We start from the raw sequence: 24,848 nt of genomic DNA, 5'->3' as shown, positions 1-24,848 counted from the left end.
CTTTAAAGGAAGACACACCACTGGTGAGGAGGAATCAAGCTTATTAAAAACCTGCCATGGCCAGGGAGAGCTCATCTGCATTCACTTCTCAGACTGATGCCTTTTAATTATGCTTTCTGCAGAACCCAAACTGGGCTCTCCCAACGCTCCACGGAACGCTGGGATGTGATGGAGAAGGGAGATTTGATCAGCTTTATTTGCCCACATTGAGAGGGAATTGCAATTCCTGCTACTGCAAAGTGAGAAACAAAACCAGGTGGAAATAAAAAATTAGCTGCCACCAGTTTTTGCCTGTTCCTGAAGCGGAGCAGGAGCTCGGGAGGTGCTGGAAGGCCCCTCCTGCTGCTCTTTGGAGCAGATGTGCACCCTGGCAGGTTGTGGAGTCTGGATCCCTCCAGAGGACAGAGCACGTTCCATCCCAAGAAGAGGAGCCCAGGGGACTCCTGGCCTGCCCTTACCGGACCGATAACGTTCATCCCGGGCTCCCCCGGAGCGGGCACGGTGGAATTTGGAGGAGGAGGACGAGGAGGAGGATGCTGAGGCTGGAGCTGCAGATGGAGCGGGCATCTGAGGTCTGGGTTCCTTCTGTAACGCCGGGTCAGCCCCTGGAAAACAGGAAATAAAAGGAGCTTTTTCTAAACCCCCCCTCTCCGGCCTTTTCCCGTTACGGGTGTTGGGAAGCTGCTTTGTCACTCCACGTCCCACTGACCAGCTCATTATTGACTGCAAAACCAATAATAAACCAGCAGCAAGAGCCTTTGCTGTTCCCACTAATTACAAACCCAAAGAGACCTCCAGCTGTCCAGTTCTGGCTCCCTTCAGCATGCCAAGTGTGTGGCTTCACCCCCCAGGAAAAGTTTGGTTTGCCCATGAAAACAGGGAGCCAAACAGATAATCCGATAAGAAATTATCATTCTACCCAAACCAGCGAGAGCCACCAGGAATTGCCAGCTGCCACTGGAAAAATCCAGTTGCTGCTGGAGTTTCAGCTCCAAAATGCATCTGTGTGTCAGGGGGAACTTCTAAAAGGTCACCCAGCCGGAATTTCCTCCAGGTTGTCACCTGGAGCCATGTAAAAACAAGAGCAACTGTGCCACCTAAATGTGGAATTCTCCCTCGGAACTTCTCCAGCCCCTTCTCCTGCTGCTCCAACCCCTCAATGTCTCTCAAACAAGAGGACATTTTGTTTTCATTCTTCACCTTCCTTCATCCATCTCCTGCCCCTTCCAACATCCCAAAGAGCACGGTTTTAATTGAATGTTACAACTCCCTTAAGCTGTGGATGGCTGATGACTCTTTAAACTACCACGGGGCAAAACGAGAGCCTCTGTTAAAAAGATCTGCTCACCAGAAATCCCCAAACCGTGTCAGGGGGACAAACAACCATTTCCAGTGGGACTTTTTGGATGCAATGATGTATATCAGAGCTCTGCACTGGCTTATCCAAACACACCCTGGGCAGAGGTGGCAGCAGCACAGAGAGCTGAAGGGAACAGAAGGGATCCTCTGGTTGGGCTGCAGGACCTGGACTCCACAGCCAGGTTATCAATCCAAGGTGTCACTTCATCACCTTCCCAAAGCAGCAGAGTTTGTGCCCCTTCCTGTCACTCTGCAGCACATTCCCACTGATGATAACCAGTTTAGCACCTCTGCAGTATTCATTTGCCATCACCCAGCCCCAGAGGGCTTTGTTTTGATCCAAGGACAACAGGGGCTGAGCCAGGAGAGCCTCGTGCTTTCTGATCACCCGGCTATTTACCAATCCAGGCACCCACTAGATGTCAGCAGCAGATTTAACACCGTTTTAACATGAATTATTAAATCCACAGTCAGCTCCTTTCGTAAGTCTTGCAACAGCCCCTCATCTCTCCGCGGGGCATCACATGGAGAACACGACATTCCAGTCGGGAAGGGATCAAAGGTGGCTGCAAAGTGACATGACACACGAGAGAACGAGCCCTTTGTTTCGGTATTTTGCTCTGACATAATAACACGTTACAGTTGGCCCTCACGGAGCGTTCAGGGGAGGGAAAAGTGTAAATCACTGATGGTTGCACAACAAAGCAGCAGAAGGGAGCCCGAGCCTGGCAGGTGACAGGTGATTTATTTAACGCTCCCTTCGGAATTATCCTGCTACAGCCGCGCTTTCCGCTGGCAGAAACGTGACAAGACACGGCAGAGAGATGAGAAATGAATTATTTATATTTGTTATTTCTCGCTGGCTTTTGAAGGATGCTGTGGGTTTGTTAATTGTCCTCGGATTCTAACGAGAATTGACTGTTCTGTGATCCCTGCGTTTGGAGATTCAGAGTCTGAATCACTGGAAGATCAACAAGGATAAATGTTTGCATTAATGACAAGGACAGCAGGAGCCACATGCCCAAGGAAGCAGCAGCCAAACCTGTTACTCTGCCATTTGCACTGGGAATGGAACAGCAGTGGGACTGGCTATTCCCTGGAAAAAGGGTTTTTTTTCTCAAGCTACATGCCCGTAAAAAACATGGAAGTAACCAAATTGGAGTATCCAGGGTTTCCAGGGCAGCCTGAACACACTCCCAGAACCCAGGGACACCCTACCAGGGCTGCAAATTCCAGATTTTGGGATTCCCCAGGTTTCAGAGACTTTCCAGGAGTTTCCAGCTGGACGGACCTGCCTTCACAAGGAGGAATTCAGGTGCTGCCTTGATTTAATGACCTGGATCTGACTTCAGGATCCTTTCCTGGAGTCCAGTGCTGAGCTTTATCTGCAACTGTGACACCCCTCAGACTGGCTAAGGAGGAAAATAACCCTCCAGCTGTGGGAGCTGGGAGGCAGAGCTTGGGAATGGGTGATTTAGAGCTTCAGCCTGAGCCATTTTATCACTGGCACTGGTCCCCCCCCCAGTTATCCCCCTTTGGGAGGACACGATGCTCAAAGGCAGGGGGAGAAAAGGATAAAACAAATAAAACAGCAAAACTTCCCAGCAGGGTTTTTTCTGCTGGATTTTGGAGGGGGCGAGGGAAGGAAGGACAATCTGGGCCAGGCAATACAGGCCAGGGAAGCACAGAAGGAACACTTCTTTCCCAAAATGCCACCAGGAAAAAAAAAAAAGATTCATCTCAGGGCTAACTGTTAACTGTGCTGCTCGAGAGGCCGTGGATGGGGCACAGATTCAGCAGGAGGAACATCCCAAATGATCCTGCTGACGTGCCCTGACACATCACCTTCCCTCCCTCACCTCCCATCCACGAAATGGAGACACTGAGCCAACAGCAGGACAGTGCTGGGAGAGCTGGGATGAGCTGAGGGCCAGCACTGAGTGCCCTTTGTTGGTTGTTGTTGTTGTTGTTGTGGACTGAATTAATTTTCTTCCCATTCCCAAGGTGACCCCGATTCCGGATCCCTCACGCGTGACTTCCACAGGGCTGCTACAACACCAGGACATTCCCAGGCACTGGGGCAGCTGGGTGTGAGAGGGGCAAAAAGCTGGGGGGGGAATGAGCAGGAAGGGCAATTAAACCTCTGTGTTAATTGGTGAGCTCCACCATCCCGGATTTCAGCTCCATCTGCAGCTCTCCGAGCCCTCCATTAGCAGTCCTGCCAAACACTTTTCTTTTCTCTCCTAATTAAGGGTTTTCTGAGACAAACCCAACATGTGTGAGCAGTGCCAGGAATGAGGGGGCCCGGGATTGTGGCATTTTCAGCCTGGCCCAGGCCTGGGACAAAAGCAGAGCTGCCCAGAGGCTCCCGAGCCACCAGAGGATCCCACCTTTCCTCCCCAGGCTCGGGATCTCCACGGGCACAAACGCTGGCCTGAGGACTCTAAAACCTCCCTGCTCCCAAAGAGGGATTAGCCTTATATATTATTATATCACTTTCTGGGTTCTTTAAACAGAAAAACAGATTTGGCACCACCGAGTCTCCAAGATTCCCATCACACCCCGGCCCAGGGAGCAGCCCTCAGTGGTAACAAAATCTCCAGTTTGAAGGCTAAATTACAATATTTTTTTGCTTGCCTTGCTCCCTTCAGCACGTGGCTCTGACAGAACACACTGATCTTTTGGGTAGAAAACCCAAGTTTTATCTCTGAGAAGGGGACAGGTCCCAGCTTTAGGTGAACTCACAACCAAATCCAACCTGAAATTAGCACGGCTGGAGAGCAGGAATGGCACCAGCCAGTGTGGAAGGGTCTGGAAGTTGCTCCATAACAGCTTCATGTTCCTCCATCAAGTGTCTGAAGGGAGCTGCTGTCATTCCCCCCACCCAGTCCTGTGGTGCTGGTGGGCAATAAAGGCACTTGGAGCCTTCACTCTTTACTAATTATCTTTTTTTGGCAGTAGCTCAGACTTGGGAAAGCCCAGCAGGTCCGTTCAGGACTCCCCTTCATACCCAGTAAGAACCAGACACATCAGCTGTCAGTGGTTAAAGCTCTCAGCAAACCAGTGGCACAACAATTCTGGGTGAGCAGCCCCACAGAAACGATCAGACACACGTTCAGCCACGTCCATCAGTTCACAATTACACGTAATTATCCCACATCCAACGAGCTGAGCTGCCCAGGATCCCTGGACCAAGGGAAAGAGACGGGACCAAAGCAAAATAAAGCAACAAATGATGAAATTCCTCGTGTTTCCCCCACGAGGAGTTAAGGTGGCCGAAGGACACGGCACAGGCCACGTTCAGAAGCTCTGGAGCTGCCAGGAATCCCTGAAGTTCAACAGGAGCACAGGAACCACAGGCAAAATTCCTGGCAGCCACACACACACCCCCTCAGTGGGATTAGCAACTCAGGGAACACATATGGAACAGAATAATCCAGAGCTGGCCAACGGGGCTCAGCGCTCCACAGCCACCCCCCAGATCCCTTTAGTAACGTCACAGCTCCACAAAATCCTGATGCCAGACGGAACGAGGACCTACCTTGGGTTTGTGGGACATATGGAGCCAGCAGCTTTGCCCTCTTCTTCTCATACCCCTTCTGGGTGATGTCCCCTAAAACCAAGCAGACAGAAATCATTTCGTCCCGTTGGAATTGTTCACTCTGAGGTCTGTTGGCTTTTCTTCCCAGAGCCACGAGGGTTTCACCTGAAAGAGGCTGAGGAAAACCCGAAACCCAGCAAATCCAAGAGCATTTCAAAGCTCCACATTAACAGAACTTGTGCAGTTTCCCTTGGGATCAGAGACCTGCACCATCCACTATTTAAATGCAGTGCCCTGGATCAGAGCAGCTATCTGGGCGGAATATCAAAGCAACGAGAACCTGAAAAGGGAAACTGGGAGCGCAGGAAAATATTCCCTAACCACAGAGCCAACCTGGGTGAACAGAGGGGAGCGATTCCCAACCAGCAGGGCGAGGGGAAAGTGCAAATTTGGAGCCTCACCTTCAACACTCCTGCTCGCCAAGCACAGGGAACCAGACTTGAAATCACACCTATCTGATGCTCAGTGAAAGCAAACTGGGGTTGGGGTTTGTCACCTGCTGGGGGATGTAAACTGCACAGTGGTCTCCTGGCAGGAGCTCCCATAAAGACTCCCCAGAATTAGGAACTCCGGGATCATGGAATGGTTTGGGTTGGGAGGGATTTTAAAGACCATCCAGTCTCACCCTCTTCCATGGGCAGGGACACCTTCCACTAGCCCAGGCTGCTCCTGAATCCCCCTCCAGCTTCCCTGGGGGCCCCATCAGATCCTGGAAGGTGTTGTGAGGTCCACACACAACCTTCTCCTCTCCAGGCCGGACTCTCCCCTCTAACGTGACCATTGTTAGAGTGACTATTCCAGAGAACAGAACAAGTATTTGTAAACTTTTCCCTTTTTTTAAAAAAACTAATCTGTCTGATCCTGGAGATGCACCATCTGGCTGCTGTCCTTTGTTTTAATTTCTCACGTTGCACCAGAACCACAAGAAAGACGGAAACCTTGAAGGGATTAAAACAAAAACCCCGGCAGCGTTTCAAGCCTTTTCACAGCACTTACAACCTCTTATCTCTGGGGCCCCGAAGATGGGGAGCCATCAAGCACAGCACTAAGGAAACAGAGTGATTTGGTATCAGGCTAAAATCAAGCCACAGGTCCAGGATGACAAGCAGGGAGTGATCACAAACAGGATGTTTTCTTTGCCGGATCCCCGTGAGGGAGCAGCACCAGCCACGGGGTTTGCTCCCAGCAGGATCCCCCTGCCTGAGCTGGGGGGCCACAGCACAAAAGGGGATTACAGGGATCTCAGCCTCCCAGCATCACCAGTGTCTCTGCTCAAACATCCCAGCTGGCTGCCCGGTTTGGTTCCAAAGGTGAGCTGGGAAATGCCTGGGAAGGGAACAGACTCCTCTCCGTGCTGGGCACTCAGATGCCAGTGGCACTTGAGACACTCACACCAGGACTGTCAGAGCTGGAGTGGGACTCAGTGGCTTCAAACTAACAGAGATTAGATACCAGCAAAAAGCCCTTCCCTGGAAGGGTGGGCAGGCCCTGGCACAGGTTGCCCAGGGAAGCTGTGGCTGCCCCTGGATCCCTGGAAGTGTCCCAGGCCAGGCTGGAGCGACCTGGGCTCGTGGAAGGTGTCCCTGTGCACAGCAGAGGGTTGGAACTGGACGGTCTTTAAGGTCCCTCCCACCCCAAACAGCCCATGGTTCCCTGACTCGTGGTGCTGAGCGCAGGGCGAGCCTGCACCCAGAACTTTATCTCCCTCCTCGCCCCGCGCCGCAGGCAGGCCCCGACAAGCCCAAACAAACCCAGCAGCTGAAAGGCAGAATGGCCACGAAGCCCTGAAACGCCGAGCAAAGCAGGAATTCCAAGGCCTGACTGCAAAGCAGGGCTCAGGTAACGCTGACCCAGCTCCCCGGGCAGGTCCCTGCCAGGGCAGGGGGACACCCAGGCCAGAGCCACCAGAGCTCCCAGCACGACCTGCTGAGCCACTGCAGGAGCTCCAAACCCCACCAGATCTGCCTCTCCACTTGCAGAGGCACTTCTCAGCGAGAATCAGGGAATCTCCCAAGTGTGAAGGGACCCACAGGGATCTTCCAGCCCATCCTGGCCCTGCACAATCCCACCCCAACAATCCCACCCTGTCCAAACGCTCCTGGAGCTCTGGCAGCCTTGGGGCTGTGCCCACTGCCCTGGGGAGCCTGTTCAGTGCCCAACCACCCTCTGGGGGAAGAACCTTTCCCTAAAATCCAACCTGAGCCTGCCCTGGCACAGCTCCAGCCCTTCCCTGGGTCCTGTCCCTGCTCACAGAGAGCAGAGCTTGGAGCTGCAGACCCTGAGGAGTCTCCCCTCAGTCTCCTCCAGCTGAACAACCCCAGTACCCTCAGCTGCTCCTCCAGACCCTTCCCCATCCCTGTGTCCCTCCTTTGGACCCTCTAAAGCAGCAGCTTTAGACCTTTTTTACCTCGTGGTGCCCAAACTGCCCCCAGGACTGAGGCAAGGCCGCCCCAGCTCAGAGCAGAGCGGGACAATCCCTTCCCTTGCCCTGCCCCGGGGACACCCAGTTCATTTGGGAGGCACCCGGAGCCAGGGGAGGGACACCCGCACCGAGAGGGGAGGGACTTCTCCCTGGGATCCAACCCACAGGTTTGTTTGGAGCTTGTTATTTGGTGATTAATTTCTCCACGAGATTTAATTGGACTCTTGGCATCGGTGGTTACGCTCTGCGTATAATGAAACACTTGCCATGGAAAATGGCTGGAATTACTCAGGAATACAACACACACAAATAATCCAAGTACATTATGAACAAATGCCAGAACTTTTAAGTGTAAGCCCTGGTAGCATCCCTTCCTGTTTCACGTGCTGGGAAGCAGAACATCCTCATTAATTCCACACTAATATCCCACCAATACAACAAACCCATCCTCACCAGAACACAAGCGGTTCCCAGACTGGCACCTGGGAAATCTGAAGCTGAGATGACAGATACTACTGAGAAACAAGAAGGTAACTCAGGGCAGAACTCTGCTTGTAACTGAAACGGCCCCGTGATGCAGATCACTGACACTGCTGCTGAGAAAAGGATTTTCTGAGCATAAGCCAATAAAAAAATAAAAGCCTAATGCTGTTTGGCAAGTTCCAACCAGCAAATCTCAAGCAACAGAAATAAAGGTGATAAATTCCTGGGGCTTCCCAACAGCTCTGTGTCCTCCTAGTGCTGAACCTCCAGGTAGAGTCTGTGGTAATGCAAAGAAATAAATCAATCACTGTTTTAGCCAACAGGGTGATGGTCTCAAACACCTGCACAGGGTTAGAAAACAGTAGAGCTGCAGTTTTGAGACCAGCCCTACTGAGGTGGAATTGGGCACAGACTGGAAGTTGGAGGAAAAGAGGGAAATCTGAGCTCTTTCCCAGAGTGCCAACCAAAACACCATCACCTGAAATAAAAGCTCCAGCAACACACAGGGATTGTCCTCCTGGGAAAACCCTCGTGTGCAGAGTCACCTGAATATGATGATGTGATTCCTGCAACCACAACTGTCCTGCCCAGTGACATCCTGAGTCCTTTTGATGGATTTATGGAATAAAACCTCTTCTCCCAGTCATGTACAGTCCAAATTTGGTACCAGAGACAGAAACTGAGGAATCCCTGAAGGAGAAGTTTTCTTTCACCCCATCCCTTTTCCGCCGATCCACGGGAAATGGAAGTGGCGAGATCCGGACACGAACGTGAACTTCCTCATGGAACACCACAAATTACAGCCCCAGGAAGAGCACCAGGACCATCCCCAGAACCTCCAACACAAACCTGCTCAACCACTGACCCCACTTCCATCCACTGAACCCCCCCGTGGCACTCGGGGTGCTGGATCCTCCCAAAGCCGAGCGAGAGCCGACAACTCGGCTTTCAAACGGTGCTGGCTCATTCCTGGGGAAGGAATCACAGACACAGGCAGTGCTGAGACCTCCCCCTGGCTCCCTCCCAGCTCCAAGCATCGCTCCTCGGGTGGCTCTATATTTATCTGCATCCTAAGCGGAGCCTCCCCGAGCTGAGGAGGCCCCGGGCAGGAAATGGGGGCTCTGCTCGAAGGGAAGCAGCTCCAGGGCGGTTTAGGGGACACGTGACAGGGAGCTGAGCTGCTGCTGAGGGGGAGGAAGAGGCTCTTCTTCCTTCCTGTCACTGCTGTGGCGATGCCAGGTCTTGCAAACACACCTGAGATGCCCTCTCTGTGCGTTCAGAGTAGAAATCAGCATTTCTGCTCTGCAGACACGAGACCAGCTCCACCGAGGAACAAGGATTTTCCTCACGTGGCACGCCTGGATTATAATCCCGAGTGCCAGCACCTCCAGGATGGAATCCACGAGGCCCTGCTTGTCTGGGATTACACAAGTGCACACCTGAGAGATGGAATTCCGTCAAAAAATGGATCCTGGGGTTCATTTTTTACCCTGATTCTCCCAATTTCCTGCGAGAAAACCCAGAACTGACCCCTCGTGGCGCAAACCCAGCCAGGGGATGTTTCTGATCCCTGGCAGTGGAAGAGAAAAGGCTTGACCTCGCAATGGCAGAGCACAGGGGAGCCCAGGGAAGCCTGGGTGTTCCACCTGTGTTCAAATCCTGCAGCAGAGGAGCCTCTGGAGCCTCTGGATCCTCCAGATCCCGGGGAGCCTCACTGAGCGCCCACTGACGCCAGGCGGCTTTTCAGCAATTAGCGCTGATGATCTTTGCTAACCAGGGGTGCTCAATCAGTGCAAGGTGGTAACACCAGCTAATCCTGCTGCGCTCAGACAATGCTCCTCTTTCAACATCCCTGCTCCCCTTCCCCCATGGAATGAGAACACTGAATCATTTACTGTCTAACAAAACCATAATTACTACAGTGGAGAAATTAGGGAAAATGATCACGTAGCATCTCCCCAACAAAGCCTGCAAACACTGGGCTGGGGCAAGGGAAGGGTTCCAATCTGAAAGCAGTTTGTGTGCAGTTTCAGAAACTGTTTGTATGCTTTAAAAGAAAACAACAACAACAACAACAAAAATCTGTTGATGTTTCCAGCACTTTGTGGGAATCGTGGCGGGGGCTTCTGGCACTTCCACCAGCCCCAAAACATCGCCAGCCACTCTGCTAAGGGCAAGTGCCATAATGAGGTTATAACAGAGATAATGACATTATTCCATCATCGCTGCTGCAGCTGCTTGTCACGTCTCAACCCCAGAAATGACCTGATGACTTTGCCTTTCTTGCCCCTGTTGATCCCCAGGCAGGGCACAGGCAACGTCTCCCCTTGGGTGGTTTTATCACCTTGGACCAGCTCTGAAAAGAACAGAACACCCAGCCTGGGTCTGCAGGGCTTGAGTTTGGATGACCTGGCCCTGAACCAGGAGACAAGGAAGCCCAGAAGTGCTGCTGGGAGTCCAAAACGTTCTCTTGTTGCAGATAAGAGGCTGGAGTGGCAGGGGGCACCTCTGAGGAACCTGAAGTGAGGACTGAGGGCACTTGTGGCCTGGGCAGAAATTGGGCACAAATTTGGGTAGAAAAAAAACACAGCTGGTTTTTTTCTTTTTTTCTTATAGAAGAAATTCCTCCCTGGGAGGGTGGGGAGGCCCTGGAATGGATTTCCCAGAGGAGCTGTGGCTGCCCCATCCCTGGACATGTCCAAGGCCAGCTTGGAGCAATCTGGGCTAGTGGAAGGTGCCCCTGCCCATGGTGGGACTGGATGAGCTTTAAGGTCCCTTCCCACCCAAACCAGTCTGGGATTCTGTGATTTTCCTGGAGGACTGGCACCTTCTGGGCATCCTTCACCCTCCCCAGGGGTTAGAGCTGGCACATCCCAATCCCAGGCCCAAAACACAGCATTTAAACCTTTTTTTTTTTTTTTTCTAAGGCTGTGTGTGTTCAAACAGGCTGTACCTGTGGAATGGCCTTCCACTCCTACCACTCTTTGGCTACAACTGCAGCTCAAAAGCTACGTTGGAAACAAGTTTAGACAATTGCCTCGTTCTGTTTGAGGCCAAAGGATGATGCATCTTCAAAGATTCCTCCTCCTTCCTTTGGGTGAAGCTGTATATCAGGTTTCCTTCTTGGAGATAGTACTGAGGTCTGGAAACTAACAGCCTTCCAGACAGCAGTGTGATTTCTTGAGAGAAATAAATGCCTTTCTCGACCCTTATTTGTCACCACAAAAAACCAAAAACAAAACCCCAAACGTCAGCAAATCAAGGAGCACAGGTTTGGCTCCCCAGCTCCCCTTTAACAGCACCATTCTGTTCCCATTTAGGAGCATGAATAGGGCACTGAAAAGCCCAGCCCGGCTCACAAAGCTGTGTTTGTTGGGCACAAGCATTAAAACTGCTGCAGTTTCGGTGCCGAAAGTTTCGCAGACAGATCAGCTCCAGATTAATCCACACACGCAGGACAAGCCGCCTTGGCCCCAGCACTGTGGGGACTCTGTTCTGCAGCTCCAAAAAACCCTCTTCTGGAGGGCTTAGGAGCGTTGTTTCACCCAACTGAAAACTATTTTAATCCCCAACATTTCATTATTTCGAAAGGATGCAGTTCCAGAGGAGGTTCCTGTGCCACGTCTGGGTCGTTCCAGGTCACAAGGTGCTCTTCCACCCTCAAACCTCAAAAAAAATTTTTTTTTACTGCGTTGTTTTGACTGGAAGCAATAAATCCAACTCCTGGAAGTGCCCTGAAGAACGCCTTTATCTCGCAGCAGCGTTTCCCAGGCGCAGCAGATCCTCTGTCCTCGGCTCAACCCGTCTGGGCAGGGTATTTCCAGCAATAATCTGCCAGGCCATATGTGATGCATCACCCAAAGTGGGTGAGCTCAGGACAGGGCTCTGTCCTCCCTGGGAGCCTGGGCTGGGGGTGACCAGTGACAAGGAGGTGCCACCAGCTCGACCTCAGCCGCAGACCTTCCCTTCCCCACCATAAAAACACGCCTGTGGTAACTTATCCTAGGCACTCCTGCTGGGACCTGCACTGTCCAGGCTCACAGGAGGAGCTCCCAGAGGCTTTGGAAAACTATGGCTGTCAGTAAAAGAGCCTCTCGTGGGTGTAACTACGCCCTGGTGGATTCTCCTCTCACAGCAGGCACGGAAGAACATGCTCACATGTGACCCTGTGTCTCAAACAGCATCACTGTGGTCTCCTCACTTAAAAGTTTATTTAAAGGCCTTCCCCAGCTACAGCTGCTCAGACCAAAATCCTACCACCCAGCACCTTTATGGGAGATATTTCTACTGCAGAGTGCAGCCCTATAAATTTTACATGTTGCCCATAAAACTTTATGTGCAGCACATGCACACAAACAGCTGAATCCCATGCACAAATAATAAATCTTGCATGCAACCCCATCCCGGGGAAAACCACCTAAAACTCCTTTAAATAGCTCCCACTTGTCATGGAGGGGGCAGGGGGAATGCATTTTCCCTCCTGAGTGCCACAAAGGGCACAAACCCAAGGCTTTGTCACGAACAGGATTTTACAGAATGGATTCAGCAGAAATGTTTCCATCTATTTTTAATCAGCAGCCCAACGAGAAGCGAGTGAGTTCAGAGGCTGCACAGTCTGTAACCCCAGAGCTGCCTGCAGAGGGGACACACACAGTGTCACACACGCTCCCAAGAACCAGCTGCTCTCGCAGGCTGAGTAAAGCATGACAGCTCAGAGCAAGAAAAAAAAACCCACTCAAGTGATTCTGGCCCTGAATAAACTCCCTTTGCTGACTAACCTGCTGCTCACAGACAGGAACTCCCAGGCATTCAACCCCCTCTCCCCCACCCCGAAAAGCCAAATTCCCCAGGAAATGACTGCACTCTGTGACAGCCCCGTGACTCAGCGCTGGATTCAGGTGCTGCATTGTCTCCCTCCAGGTACAGACCGACTGATCCCAGCTGGGAGTGCTGATAACTCTCTGCCAGGAGCTGCCTGTCCAGCCCCACGAGAGGTTTCACACAAACACTCACACAGCTCTCCCAGTTTGCACTTTCTCCACGGGACAGGCGAGTGTGGACTCTCCAAATCAGGCCTGGTTTTAGCCCGGGAATAAAAACACAACCAAACCCATGCAGGCAACCCCAAGAGACTGAAACAGAAGTCGCTGTGGGTTTCAATCCCACACACAGTTCCTGTCGCCCACCTTTTCACGGCTCTCGGGTGCCAACATTTCATCACTCTCTTGGCTTCAATCTCTAACAGAAGGCAAGTGCCACAGGCACTCCTTGCTGCTAACTCTCCTCCAAACCCTCTCCAACCATCCCAAGGGGCAGTTTGGGTGCACAGCCCGGCTCAGCCCAACTGGACCCCAAGTTACTTCGCTTAATTAAATCCTAAATTCTTGAACAAGATGCAGGAAGGGGAGGAGAAAGAAGTGAGGAGCAATTATTGTCCTATCTAGTGATCAAACACAGCTGCTCACACTGAGTATTCAGCAACTCTGACCTGCCCTTAAACACAGCCTTCCAGAGCACTAACCCAGTTGGCACCACCTCACCCTGCAGAGTAATGATGTATTTCCAGATGGGAAAATGCTATTCCAAGTCACAGGGCGATGAGGTCGATGACTGGGCACGATGAAACAAAGAGAGGGATCTTGATGGAAGCACTGGCACTTACAGGATCCCCTCTCAGACAAAACCCAACTCAAAAAACAGAACCAACCAACCAACACCAAAAAAAAACCAACTGCAAGAAGGAATTTTTTCAAAAATGGGGAGGTCGGACACGTGTCCTACACCCCTCCCAGCCTGCTCTTCCCACAGGGACAGTACCAAGTGTGTGTCCATAAGGATGTTGGTCCCATTCCACAGAAAAAAGCAGCAGCCAAGTGGAGGCTGCTCCAGAGAGCAGATGATGATGTTTCTCCCAAAGCACTGCAATCTGAAACACAACCCCCAGTCACTGCAGAGCTCTCCCAAGCGCTCACTCGAGGACAGTCACTATTAAACAGGATTAGTCACCAGAGCAGGATCCCACTACTTAAAGGCAAAGCAATACAATTATTAAACTTTTACCAGCCTCCAATTAGTGTGTGACACCCGTAATTTGACTGGAGGAAACTCCCACTGAGTTCCCGGGGTGTCCCTGACAGAGGCAGCTCCCGGAGCTGTGCTTGGCTTTCCCGGTCCTTCCCTTCAAGCCTGAACCAAAGTGGGAACCAAAGCCCCTCCTTCACCACCCTTAAACCCTGCTCTGCACTCCCCCCATCCCACCCCAGAGCTGTATTCCCGGGAATGGGAGCAGCCTGGGACTCTGCACGGCCTGGGAGAGCAGATTTAAAGCAGAGAGAGCGGAGGAAAAACGCCCTGCCCAGCCTGGCAGGAGCTCGGGATGGGCTGTGTGGAGCCTGCAGTTGTGTTTACATGCCATCCACGGCTCCCTGAGGAATGCCAGTGCTAAGGAAACCCTGCTGGCACGTCCCCAGCAGGAAGCCCATTATCCTGTCAGCTCCTCACAAGAGGGATCACTCCTGTCCAAGGGCTCCTTGGGCAGAGTCACTGCCTCCTTCAGCAGCGCTTTGTTCCGGGCTGGAGAGCAGGATGTGGCAGATCCTTCTCCTGTGAAAGCCCTGAAAGCTGCGTGGAAGATCAAAATAATGAGCAAAACTCCCCAGCAAAGGGGAGAAAACCCCCCCTCCCCTCAACTCCAACGAGACAGAACCCACCCTGGAGCCACCGAACTCCTTCCTGGGAAAACACACCCTTTTCCCTCATTAATAAAGCACATTCATAGCTCTTTAAAGGGGATGGCATTCCCCTTTTGGACACAAAGTGGCCCCTTTTAGCAGGGAAATCCTGCTGTGGTCACAAAGAGAAGTAAATCAGTTTATTGCATTGCGACATCACACCGATATTCCTGACATTCCAAACACCAACATCCTCACAACGTGGAATTTTCTTGCCCTCTGTCAGAACATCACCACTGCCACAACATATTTTCACACAACTGGGAAGACAAATAGCCCTCCTACACTGACACCAGTGGACTTCAAACCAAAAAAAACAGGCTTCAAAGTAAGAAAGGTCTTATTTCAGCAGCCGTTTCCAAACCCACAGCAGCTCCTGACAGAGGATTTTCCTCCCGTGGCCTCTCTCAGGGTGCAGTGTCTCCTCTTCCAACTTAAATAAACTGAATTCTCACATGTCTCACTTGTGGAGGGAAGGAAGTATGGGGAAATCAGCGGGATTATTTAAGAGCACAGAGTCAGCAACTTGACAGAGAGAAAAAGAACACAAACAAAACGAACAAAGGAGCTCAGAAAAAAAAAAAAAGAGAAGAAAAAAAGACTGTGCAGTTACAGACGTGACTTAGTTTGGAAACTTCGGTCTCTAACAACAAATTAACACAGGAATTACCTACAGTGCAATATTCTTGCACTGGAAGGGGCTGCCCAGGCAGGTGGTGGAGGCCCCAACACTGGAGGTGTCCAAGGACGGGGCACTGAGCCACCAGAGGAGGACACAAAGCTCGGGGCAGTTGTTCACACAGTAACTCCAGCATCTCCAGAGAGCCTGAGGAACACCTCTGGATTCCTCCCCAGCCCTGAGGAGCTGCTCCAGGCTCTAAATGGCTCCAAAATCTGACGGTGCTTCCCTGGGGAAGGGAAGCTCACTGCAGTGGGCACCCTCTCCACGAGCCCATGGTCTGCTGGACACACAGGAGTGACTCCCCTCTGGAAAAGCAAAGCTGCCACCACGAGACAGGTGCTAAGCCAATAATCCCCCCTGGCAGAAGGACAGACTGGCCCCTTTCCAGCAGCACTGTCTCCACTTGAGGGGCTGCTCCTCACACAACACAGGAGGCAGTTGTGACGTTCATGAGTCAGCTCAAAATCCACCCAGGAGAGGAGGAGCAGGGGAAGGAAACCTGGTTTACACCTGGTTTACACCTGGTTTACACCTGGCAAACACTGCTCTGGGTGAGCAAACACCTCAGTGCACCCGAATCACCCTGCAGACTGTTCTGGCTGATTTTGGTGCCTCTGCACCCCATTCACACCAAGACCACAAACACTGGACACAGCGAAAATAAACTCACTGGGGTTTATTTGTTGCAAGAAAAACAAGCATGCTCCCATCGAAATGGCCTTGAGCAGGTAGATGGGAAGCTCCCTGTGGGTTAATTCAGCACTGAAAAGCATCGAGAGACACGGTTGTAAACAGATTGTTTTAAACAAGGGATGGCCTGACCCAGCAAACACTGGTCAGCTGGAAAGAAACATTCCCTGGTAAATAAAACTGGCAGCTGCACAGAGGGAAAAATCCCCAATCAATCTCTAAACTGGATCCAAATGCTTGTCAGGCCAAACCAACTCCTCTACTGAAAGGCCACCAGAGCTGCCCTCACAACCTGAGCCCTTCTCTTGAATAAATTTGGAAAAGAAGGAACTTTAGGTCCAGCAACAGGTAAAAATTCCAGGGTGTATTTGCATCATGAGGTGCAACCTCTCCAAGGCCAAATTTATTGTAAAGATGGGTCCAAAAAGACAAAATATCATTCACACAAACCCCTGACCACGTAAGAGCAGTGAGAACAACCAGGTTTCTGCCCTCACCAAGTGAAAGCTGGACATTGTCACCCAAACACAGCAGTGGCTGGGCTGGACTGTCACAAGAGGAGAAACTGCTGGCTCTGTTGTCTGGTGAAGTTTATGGCAAAGTCACCCACGGAACAGGATGAGCTTCTTAAAAGTGCTTCAGTCACAAATGCAAACAAATAAACCCCATTTCCACCCTGTAAGCAGGTCCAAATGCTCTCCCCAGTTGTCCTCACATCCACCACCACAGGAAGCCTGCCTGGCAAATCTGCTAAAAGCCTGAAGAAGCCTCAATTAAATATTCATACTCTGAAAATGATGAAGGCAGCACAACCCCCCCTCCGAGTTCTCCTCTGCCTCCCCAGCTCTCTGTAGCCCAGAGCAGGAGATGAAAAGAGCTGGAATCTCCACAGAGGAGGAGGACACTGGTGGCTCTGCCTGCAGGAGTTCAGGTTTGGGTTTCCTAGGGGGGGATTTTCCTGGGATGCTCCTTTACCTTCCCGTTACCTCCCAGAGAACGATCCCCATTCCCTCCTGCTCAAGGATCCTTGGTCAGGTCTTTAAAGACAACCTGGAAAGACTTGTCAAAAGCTCCTGAAAGATCTTGTAATTGAATGATGACATCAATTACCTCATTTTAATGAGAGTGAGATCATCTTTTAATTTTTCACCCCGTGCTAAATTTCAAGCAAAGGTGACTGTGCAGTTTCTCTCAGCAATAACCCAAGGTCCCTCCAAGGTGGAAGCAGAATTACTTTCAATAACAAACTAATCTTTATTGCTTTATTTCCCATTAGCACTTAATTCTACAGAATTAGCCTGGGTTTATTACTATGCAAAAAAGACACGTCAGCCCTTCAACTTTACTCATGGAAAACAGACACCCAAGACTTTGAACTCGCTGGTGCTGGCAGCAGGAAAAGATCCTGCCAGCTAAATCCCCTCCAGGCACGGGCAACTCTTAAAATGTCCACCAAAATAAAAAAAAAACACCCCAAATTAAAAATAATAATAATAAAAATGAGCCCAAACTTAACAAAATCATCACCTGAAAAAGCAAAGTAAGGCTCGCAGAGGGTGCCTAAGGGAGCCGTAAATCAGCGGGTATCAAACATCCCCAGAGCACTCCACTGTTTGGAGAACCAGGGTGTCAATGGAATGACGTGGCCAGGGAGATGCTCCTATCTGTGGGATAAAACACGATGCTCACAGCAGGCTCTGCTTTCAGCTGCAAACGTGGAGGCCTCTGACAGCAAAACCAGAGCAGCACTGCACAGTCTGGGGGGGTGGAGGGGCAGGAAGGGCCAAGGATGTGTTGACAGCAATAATTTAGGACAAGACACTCTGCCAAGGGAGAGAAAGTAAAGGATTAACGTCCAAACAGAAAACTTGCAATTAAGCAAAACCTTCTGAAAAAAAGGAGGGCTGTGGACATGGGTTGGATCCCTGCCCTCCACTTTGCTCTCCAGGACTCCTCTGCTGGCTCCACATGTTTGGTGGGAGTCAAATTCGTGCCACGCTACGTAAGAGCCCCTCAGGAGAAACGATGATGCTGGGGGAAAATAAAACAACCACTTCCCTCCAATCTCCCCTGCACAACAGGATTGTTCCCTCTCCAGCACCGGGATTCTGGAAGCACAACACAGAACTGCCTGAGAAACGCAGAAAGAAAATAAACTGCTCGGGGGACTCCCAGCTGAGACAACACTGACCTCGGTGGCAGCCCAAAGGGGCCTCCAGAAAAGCACCTGCAGGCTGTGGCACCTCAGACAGGTAGGGCTGAATATTTCACGTTGAAAGCTCTAAAAGGAGGAACAAAAAAAAAAAAAAAAACAAAACCCAAACCCCTGGCCCAGAAACGCCTGCCAAAATCAACTGCTCCACTGACAGACAGTGCTGCACCCAGCAACCCTCAGCAGCCTGGTGTGACAGCCCTAAAATCACCCAAAAACTCCTTTCCATGCAGAGGAGAGGGAAGTGGTAGGGATGTGAACAGGGGAAGTGGCAGGGATGTGAACAGGGGAAGTGGCAGGGATGTGAACAGGAGAACCTGCCTGTCTGCGACGTGCTCGGCTGCACCGGCTCAGAGCTGACACCCATTGGGATCCTCCAGTTGGTCTCTCCCCTCTGGTTCCCGCACACAGCACGCTGGAATTCAGCCCACGGAGCAGCCAGTCATCCCAGAGGCACAGAGCCTTCCCTTCCCTGGGAATCCCAGCACAAGATCCTCGAATTCCAAGCCAGGCAGGGCCCAAGAGCTAACGGGGCCTGACGAGCACAAGTGCCCGTGGTTTCCAGGCGGCTGCATCCATCTCCTTCCCAGGGAAAGGGGCTGCACCAGCCTCCAAATGGGCACAGGATCCCTGCAGTCACCACAGCTGGCACTTTGCCCCCTGGCCTCGCTTCCTCCTTCCCCTCAGATGTGCTTCCATGCCCAGATAACGCCGTGGAATTCGCACCCAGCCCAGCCACAGGGGAAGGGCAGCGCAGGAAACCCCCGGTCAGCTCTTTCCCCTCGGCCAGGGAACTCCCTGGAAGAGCCAGCACGGTCCATCCCTCACCCAGTGTCCCAGGGAGACAGCAAACAGTGTTCCCAGCTCCACCATTAACTGGTTTAGTGAGTTAAGGCACAGATCTGTCTGCAACTGCTCGGGGCAGAATGTGCTGAAGGAGCAGAAATCCACCTTTCAAGTAGGAAATCCACGAAACAGCTTCAAACAATCCCTTTAAAAGGTGGAAAGGATCCAAGGACTGCAGGCTTATCCCAGTGTGACAGTAACTCCTGGGGACTTCTGGTCGCACTTCACCCACAGGAAACCTTGCTGCAATAATTCTTCCTGATGGATGGAATTACAGAAAAAAAACCAGCTCTGACATCTCCCAGATCTCCCCACTTCGCTAGACCCTCTCCCTCTCCCTTTCCTGGCCTGTTTTACAGGCTCCTCTCGTGGTGTCAAGGATTCCACAGCAACTCTGGGAATTTCTGTGAGCTCCTCCACCCGGACCCCGAGGTTGTCACTTTGCAGGGCAGGAGCTCCCAGATCCTGCAGAACCCAGATTTGTTCAGATGTATTAAAAATCAGCTCATCAACCCTGACACCCACACTATGGGGCGAGTAATTACCCCCCTAAAACACAGGACATCGATCCCAACACATCCAGCAGGACCCTGCTGGATCCAAGTGCTCTTCCTTATGGATTCCATGCTCCAAGGAGCTACTTCTAAAAGCGTTTTACCAAAGCTCCGTCCAGTGAACGAGGATTTGATACACAAAAGGCAAAGGGTAATTACATCTTCCTGTTTGCTCTTCCAGCCAGACTTTTTTTAAAGGCCTGCTGCAAAAAGAATTGCCTTGAAAGCCTTCCAAGGCAACAGCCCGGCTCCAGGGTTATGGATTTTTCTGATTTTGGGGGGGGAAAATATCAGAGCAAATGAACTCTGTTCCAGCTCAGGCCTCCGTGCTCCTGGACAAAACGAACAACGTTCCCAAGTCTTTAATGTCAGTGGTGACTGGCCCCACACCATTTCTACATGCTGCAATTTTAAAACAGGACTTAACAAGTAAAGTGTATCAAACACAGGAATAACTCCACAGAAATGTTTGCTCAAGGTTTCTAGGTGTGGCTGCAGCCAAGACATAATGGCATTATTTATATCTGACTCATTTGCTTCGCCTTCATCCTCAATTCTCCCTATTTGGGACTCAATAATTGACTTTTCTTTTTTTTTTTTCCCCTGCACCGCAGGACTTTTTACATTTGGGGTATTTTCGAGGAGGGCTCGAGAATTTAAAGCAGAGAGGAGAAATTGCACAAGTACAGCGGGTTTATGTCGTGTTTCAACCAGAACTCACCATCAGCATCACCGATAAACTCCCTGAACATGCAAATTCCCAGACATCACTGCTGGTCAGCCTGCAAATGGCACAGTGGCAGTGAAAACTCCGTGACCCAGGCTCTCACCTCAGACCTGGGCATCTCCCCCTCCTGCCTGGGAAGTCACAACAACAAGACTTCCCCCTTTTCACCACGGCAACTTCCAATCCCAAACTGCGCCAGAACGGGGAGGGGGGGAGGTTTTCGTCCCCATCACAATAAGAATTGTTCTTTTTTTTTTTTTTTTAATCCACAAGGGATCACTTGAAGTTTCTGCCCTAAGAATAAACACTGCTCTCAGGCTCTGAAAACACCCACACCAGCACTTGCCCATCCTGAGACCTCCCTTTTGCAACACGAGAAGCTTCAGTCTCGCCTTCCGTATTTTTCCGGGATCGGCACAAAAGCCTAAAAAAAGGTCTTAAAATACTCAATAATTCGGTTACTCACAGATTCTTTCACTGCTCCTGAAACAACATGAAAGTTCAGGTATCTTTTTAAAGGAAGCAAAGCTTAGATTCCTAAATCTTTCACCAAGTGCCCGGTTTGCCAAAGCTCTCGGCTCTCCGAGGTGGAAAGAGTGAGGTGGAAGAGGTGAGGGCAGGCTGAGCCAAGCCTGCTGCCCAGGGCTTTGTTGGGAAATCTGGGATGCAGCCCTCGAGGACACACCATGGAACAGGCAGGATTTCTCCAGCCTGCAGCATGGGGCCATCCGAAGTGAACTCACCCACGACACCCTTCCCTTTTCCGTGTCCCACAGCCAGAGCCACCAGGCCCTCGCTCCAACCACCCCCTGGGACACACAGCGAGCTCCTGAGCGCCAGAAACGGAACACCTTTCACAGGCATTTTCTGCTTGTGTTCAATTAAGGTGGTGGTGGGGAAGCAGCACAGTTTAATAACCTGCAGATCTGTTTATTCTCTCCGAGGATCAGGGACTTTTATCTCCCGCTCCCATCACCTGACTCTCCATCACAGGGTGAATAATCACAGCCTGGAATTTGCCGTGTCACCTCCCAGCTCCCGGGAGGAATTCTGCCGCTCCTGATCCCAGTGACAGCGCACACTGGGAGCGGGAATGTCAGCGGGGACAGCGCTCCCTTCCTCACCCCACGGCCCAGGGCGACCCCCTACAAGTGTCAACCAACTTATTTCGCTCGCACGTTCCAAAGGCGGCACTGCCAAAATCTCCCGTGGCTTGTCCCCCCCGCAGCATCTCTGTCACCCCTTCCCAGCCTTCCCCCCAGTCACCCACGGTCCATCCTGGTGGCAACCACGGCCATGGCTCACGTGGAAAATGAGCAGTAGGAAAATCCTTGTTCTGAGCTTCCTGCGGTGGCAGGAGCAGCTCGGGAGGAGGAGGGGGAAGTGCCACGTGGGGGTTGATTCCCAAGGGAACAGAGGGATCTGTGGGCACCACAGAGGTGTGGGACTGCAGGGACAGCCATGCCTTCCCTTTGGAAAAGGGGAGCTCTGTCAGGTCCCTTCCCTTTGGAAAAGGGGAGCTCTGTCAGGTCCCTTCCTCCTCTCTGCAGAAGTGGAGGGGATGAACCAGGACTTCCTCCAAAAGTTCCCTGTGCTGCTCTCAGAGGAATTCATTATAAACCTGTAGCAGAGGAACACCAGTGCTGCTATTCCCAAGGAAATTTTCCAGTGCAGTGAGCTGAACTCCAGGAACACGGGCTCTGACTTCACCTCCTTGCAGCTTGTGCTTTATCTCCAGTAAAAGCCTGACTTTCCCCAGCTCCTTTAGGATGAAGGAACAGGAACAATGCCCTTCTTAGGGGAGAAAGGCAGGAGAAGCATCCCCAAACAATCCTTTTCCAGCGCTGCACTTTAGACCCTGGTTGGTGTGTGACATTAGTCCCGATCCCAGAGGCAAAACAGGAGCACTCAGCCACCAGCTCCCACGGCTCCAGCCATCCCAAATGGAATGCATTATTCCTGCATTAAAACATGTGTTTTTCAAGGCAGCCAGCCATCCATCCGGCCCTTTCCGAGGGAGATTACAGGAGACCTAATTTTATCAGGCAGGGATACAATTCTCCTGGCTGTTTTTTCGCTCCCTAGGGACACGGGGCTGGGGAAAAAAAGGGGACAATTCTGGCGCCGATCACTCAGGCAGGAAGGGGCATCCCAGGCTCACAGAATGGATTAATGGATGCCCCCTAGGCCCTGTGGGCTCCCATCCCCGTGGAATTCAAGAGGCCAGAAGACCCAGTTTGCATCAGCAGTTCTCGAGTCGACAAGAATTGGAAAAAGTTTATGTTGGCGGAAAAGTGCTAAAACTTAAACTTTTTTTTTTTCTCTTTTTCCTTTTTCATCAGCTCAAGTCACACTAAATAAAAGGAGGTGTTTGCTCCCAGCAAGGGCAGTGAAGTTGCTGTTACACTCCTATCTTTGGTATAAACCCCCTGTAACCTAAACTAACGTCCTGCCTGTGTTTACTCCAAGAGGTGCTCCCCAAAACCCTCAGCTTTGAAGCTGGAGAGGAACACCAGCTGATGGAAAGAGGCGTTTTGCTCCCAACACCAGGCGAGAGTAACAGCCCAGCACACGATCCAGGGATGAGAAATACAGGTGTGAGGCTTCTCCCAAGGTTTTTCACCGGAGTGCAGCGGGAAAACCCGCGGAGCAGATGGAATGCTGCTGCCTGTGGAGCATCCCTGAGCCGCAAATCACCCTTTCCTCACACGTGGTGCGAGCATAAAGGCTCCTCCATCCCAATTAACACAACCAGACATCCTGGCCTGATGACTCTTCCCTGATTTCACAAGCTCTCCAGAAAATGTTGGGCTGAGCCGGCCCCGACAGAGGAACGCTCCAGTCCCTCTCCCTCCGCGGATCCAGGTCCAAAAAAGCAAGTGAGCAAAGTCACTGAGAGCTCCAGGAAATGCTTTTTCCAAGCGAGACACGCGGTGGAAAGGAAAGCAAACCATCCTGAGGAGTTATCTGCACGCTGTCTCCGGGAGAAACGCAAACAGGAACCCTGTGAGCTCCCGTCCGTCCCCCGGGAGCGCTCGCCATGAGTTCACTCCCTGGCTCCTGGAACCTGCCACTGAACAAACACGATAAACCCAGCGAGCAGAGCACCCCACCACAAACTCATCGGGGAGGGGGCACCAGGAAGGAGCTGTCGCCCTTTCCCACCCCATCACCAGCGCTGGGAAGAGCGGGCAGCCTCTCTCTCGCCCTGCAGCTCCTCTGCCAAACCCATCACATCTGCTGCTCAATATTTCATTGCTCCAGAATTCAAAATAGCAGGCTGAGCAGCGGGTTATGTAGGACAAACCCTGCTCTGGCGCAGATGGGCCAACAGGTCTCGGGGAGCATCCCCAGATCCGGCTGAAACGGAGAATGTCACCCCTCCTGGAAGCACTGGGAGTCATAAAGGACAAGCTGGGAATCGTTGCTACCCGGCTGGCCCCTCCTCCCAGCCCAGGGAACTGGTTCTAACTCCTGCAGAGCTTCAGAGGAGCGACCAGGGGAGGAGGTGCAGGACTCTCTTTAAAGCCTCTAATTTCCTCCTCTCCCCCAAGGCAAAGGGTCAGGGCTGCAGCTTTTAAAAATAGCCCCAAACTCGGTCCTCATTTCCTAAGTGGAAAAGGGACAACACGAAAATATGCACATTCTCTAACTCTGCTGGTTATCCTTCATTATTCCAGCCCTGGATGCTCCAAAAACCTCCCTCCTCTTCCCCGTGGGTTCAGCCATGCACCAGCAGCAAACCCCACTCCCACTCGCAGTAGCCAAAATACTTCCCCCCAGTGTCTGTGTTTAACTCCCTCTCTGCAAGCCATTAACCACTCGAATCATTCTGCTTTGGCAGAAATCTGTGATCATCCTGGGGACCTTCTGCTTGCCCCCACCGGGGATCTGGTGCTTTGCTCCTCGTGCTGGCGGCTGGAGCTGCATTTCCTCTTTCCTGTGGCACAGACACCGCGTGCTCCACGTTTGCCATCGCCTCTTCCTGGGTTGTAAAGGCTTAAAAACAAACCCCCACCGTTCCATCTGCAGTGAAGGATCCTTGTCAGGATCTCTGCAGAGCCAACCAAGGCTGGGAGGGTGATCCCTGGATGAGCACAGCCAGCTCCCTGTGACAGACTCCAGAGGGGTTTGGGGGCATTTCAAAGCTCCCAGAGCTGTGCCTGTGCTGGCTGCACGCACAGACACAGATTTCTCAGCAGATCTGGGGCCCATCCGCTCTCAGTCCTGCAGGTAAATTAAGGAAGCAACATAAAAGCTTTCCCAGTGCTGGTTTTGCCTAATGCAAGACTTGTGGGTGAGATGCTGCATAAATGCACAAAAACCACCTGCAAGTCCTGTTACAGCTACAAGGCGATCAGATCCGACTTGCTGATGTTTACAAAGCTCTTCTTCACCCTTTTCTGGGCTTTGCCCACAGTTCCCCTCCGAGTGGGGGGAGAAACTCAGGCAAAACCTTTCTGCTCACTCAGCACAATCCAGCCCCTGCTCAGACAACGACTTCCCCTGACTCTGTAATTTAAATTCTGTGCTTCAGCTGC

At 51.7% G+C, this 24,848-nt stretch overlaps 1 protein-coding gene across 3 annotated transcripts in view; it reads right to left on the bottom strand.

Annotated features, from left to right (window-relative positions):
- DIP2B (disco interacting protein 2 homolog B) overlaps positions 1–24,848 on the bottom strand; it is a 56,629-nt gene that overhangs the window by 27,416 nt on the left and 4,365 nt on the right. For all 3 annotated transcript variants that reach the window (XM_050330981.1, XM_050330982.1, XM_050330980.1), the window contains exons 2-3: positions 4,901–4,972; positions 459–605 (exon numbers count right to left, since the gene is read on the bottom strand). In XM_050330981.1, coding sequence (XP_050186938.1) covers positions 459–605; positions 4,901–4,972 — 219 coding nt within the window. The remainder of the gene's footprint in view (positions 1–458; positions 606–4,900; positions 4,973–24,848) is intronic.

Source organism: Myiozetetes cayanensis, unplaced genomic scaffold, assembly GCF_022539395.1.
Source record: "Myiozetetes cayanensis isolate MyiCay16 unplaced genomic scaffold, myiCay2020 scf47, whole genome shotgun sequence".
NCBI classification, from domain to species: domain Eukaryota; kingdom Metazoa; phylum Chordata; class Aves; order Passeriformes; family Tyrannidae; genus Myiozetetes; species Myiozetetes cayanensis.
Note: the sequence above shows the minus strand (reverse complement) of the source record. Positions and strands in the feature narration are given on the sequence as shown.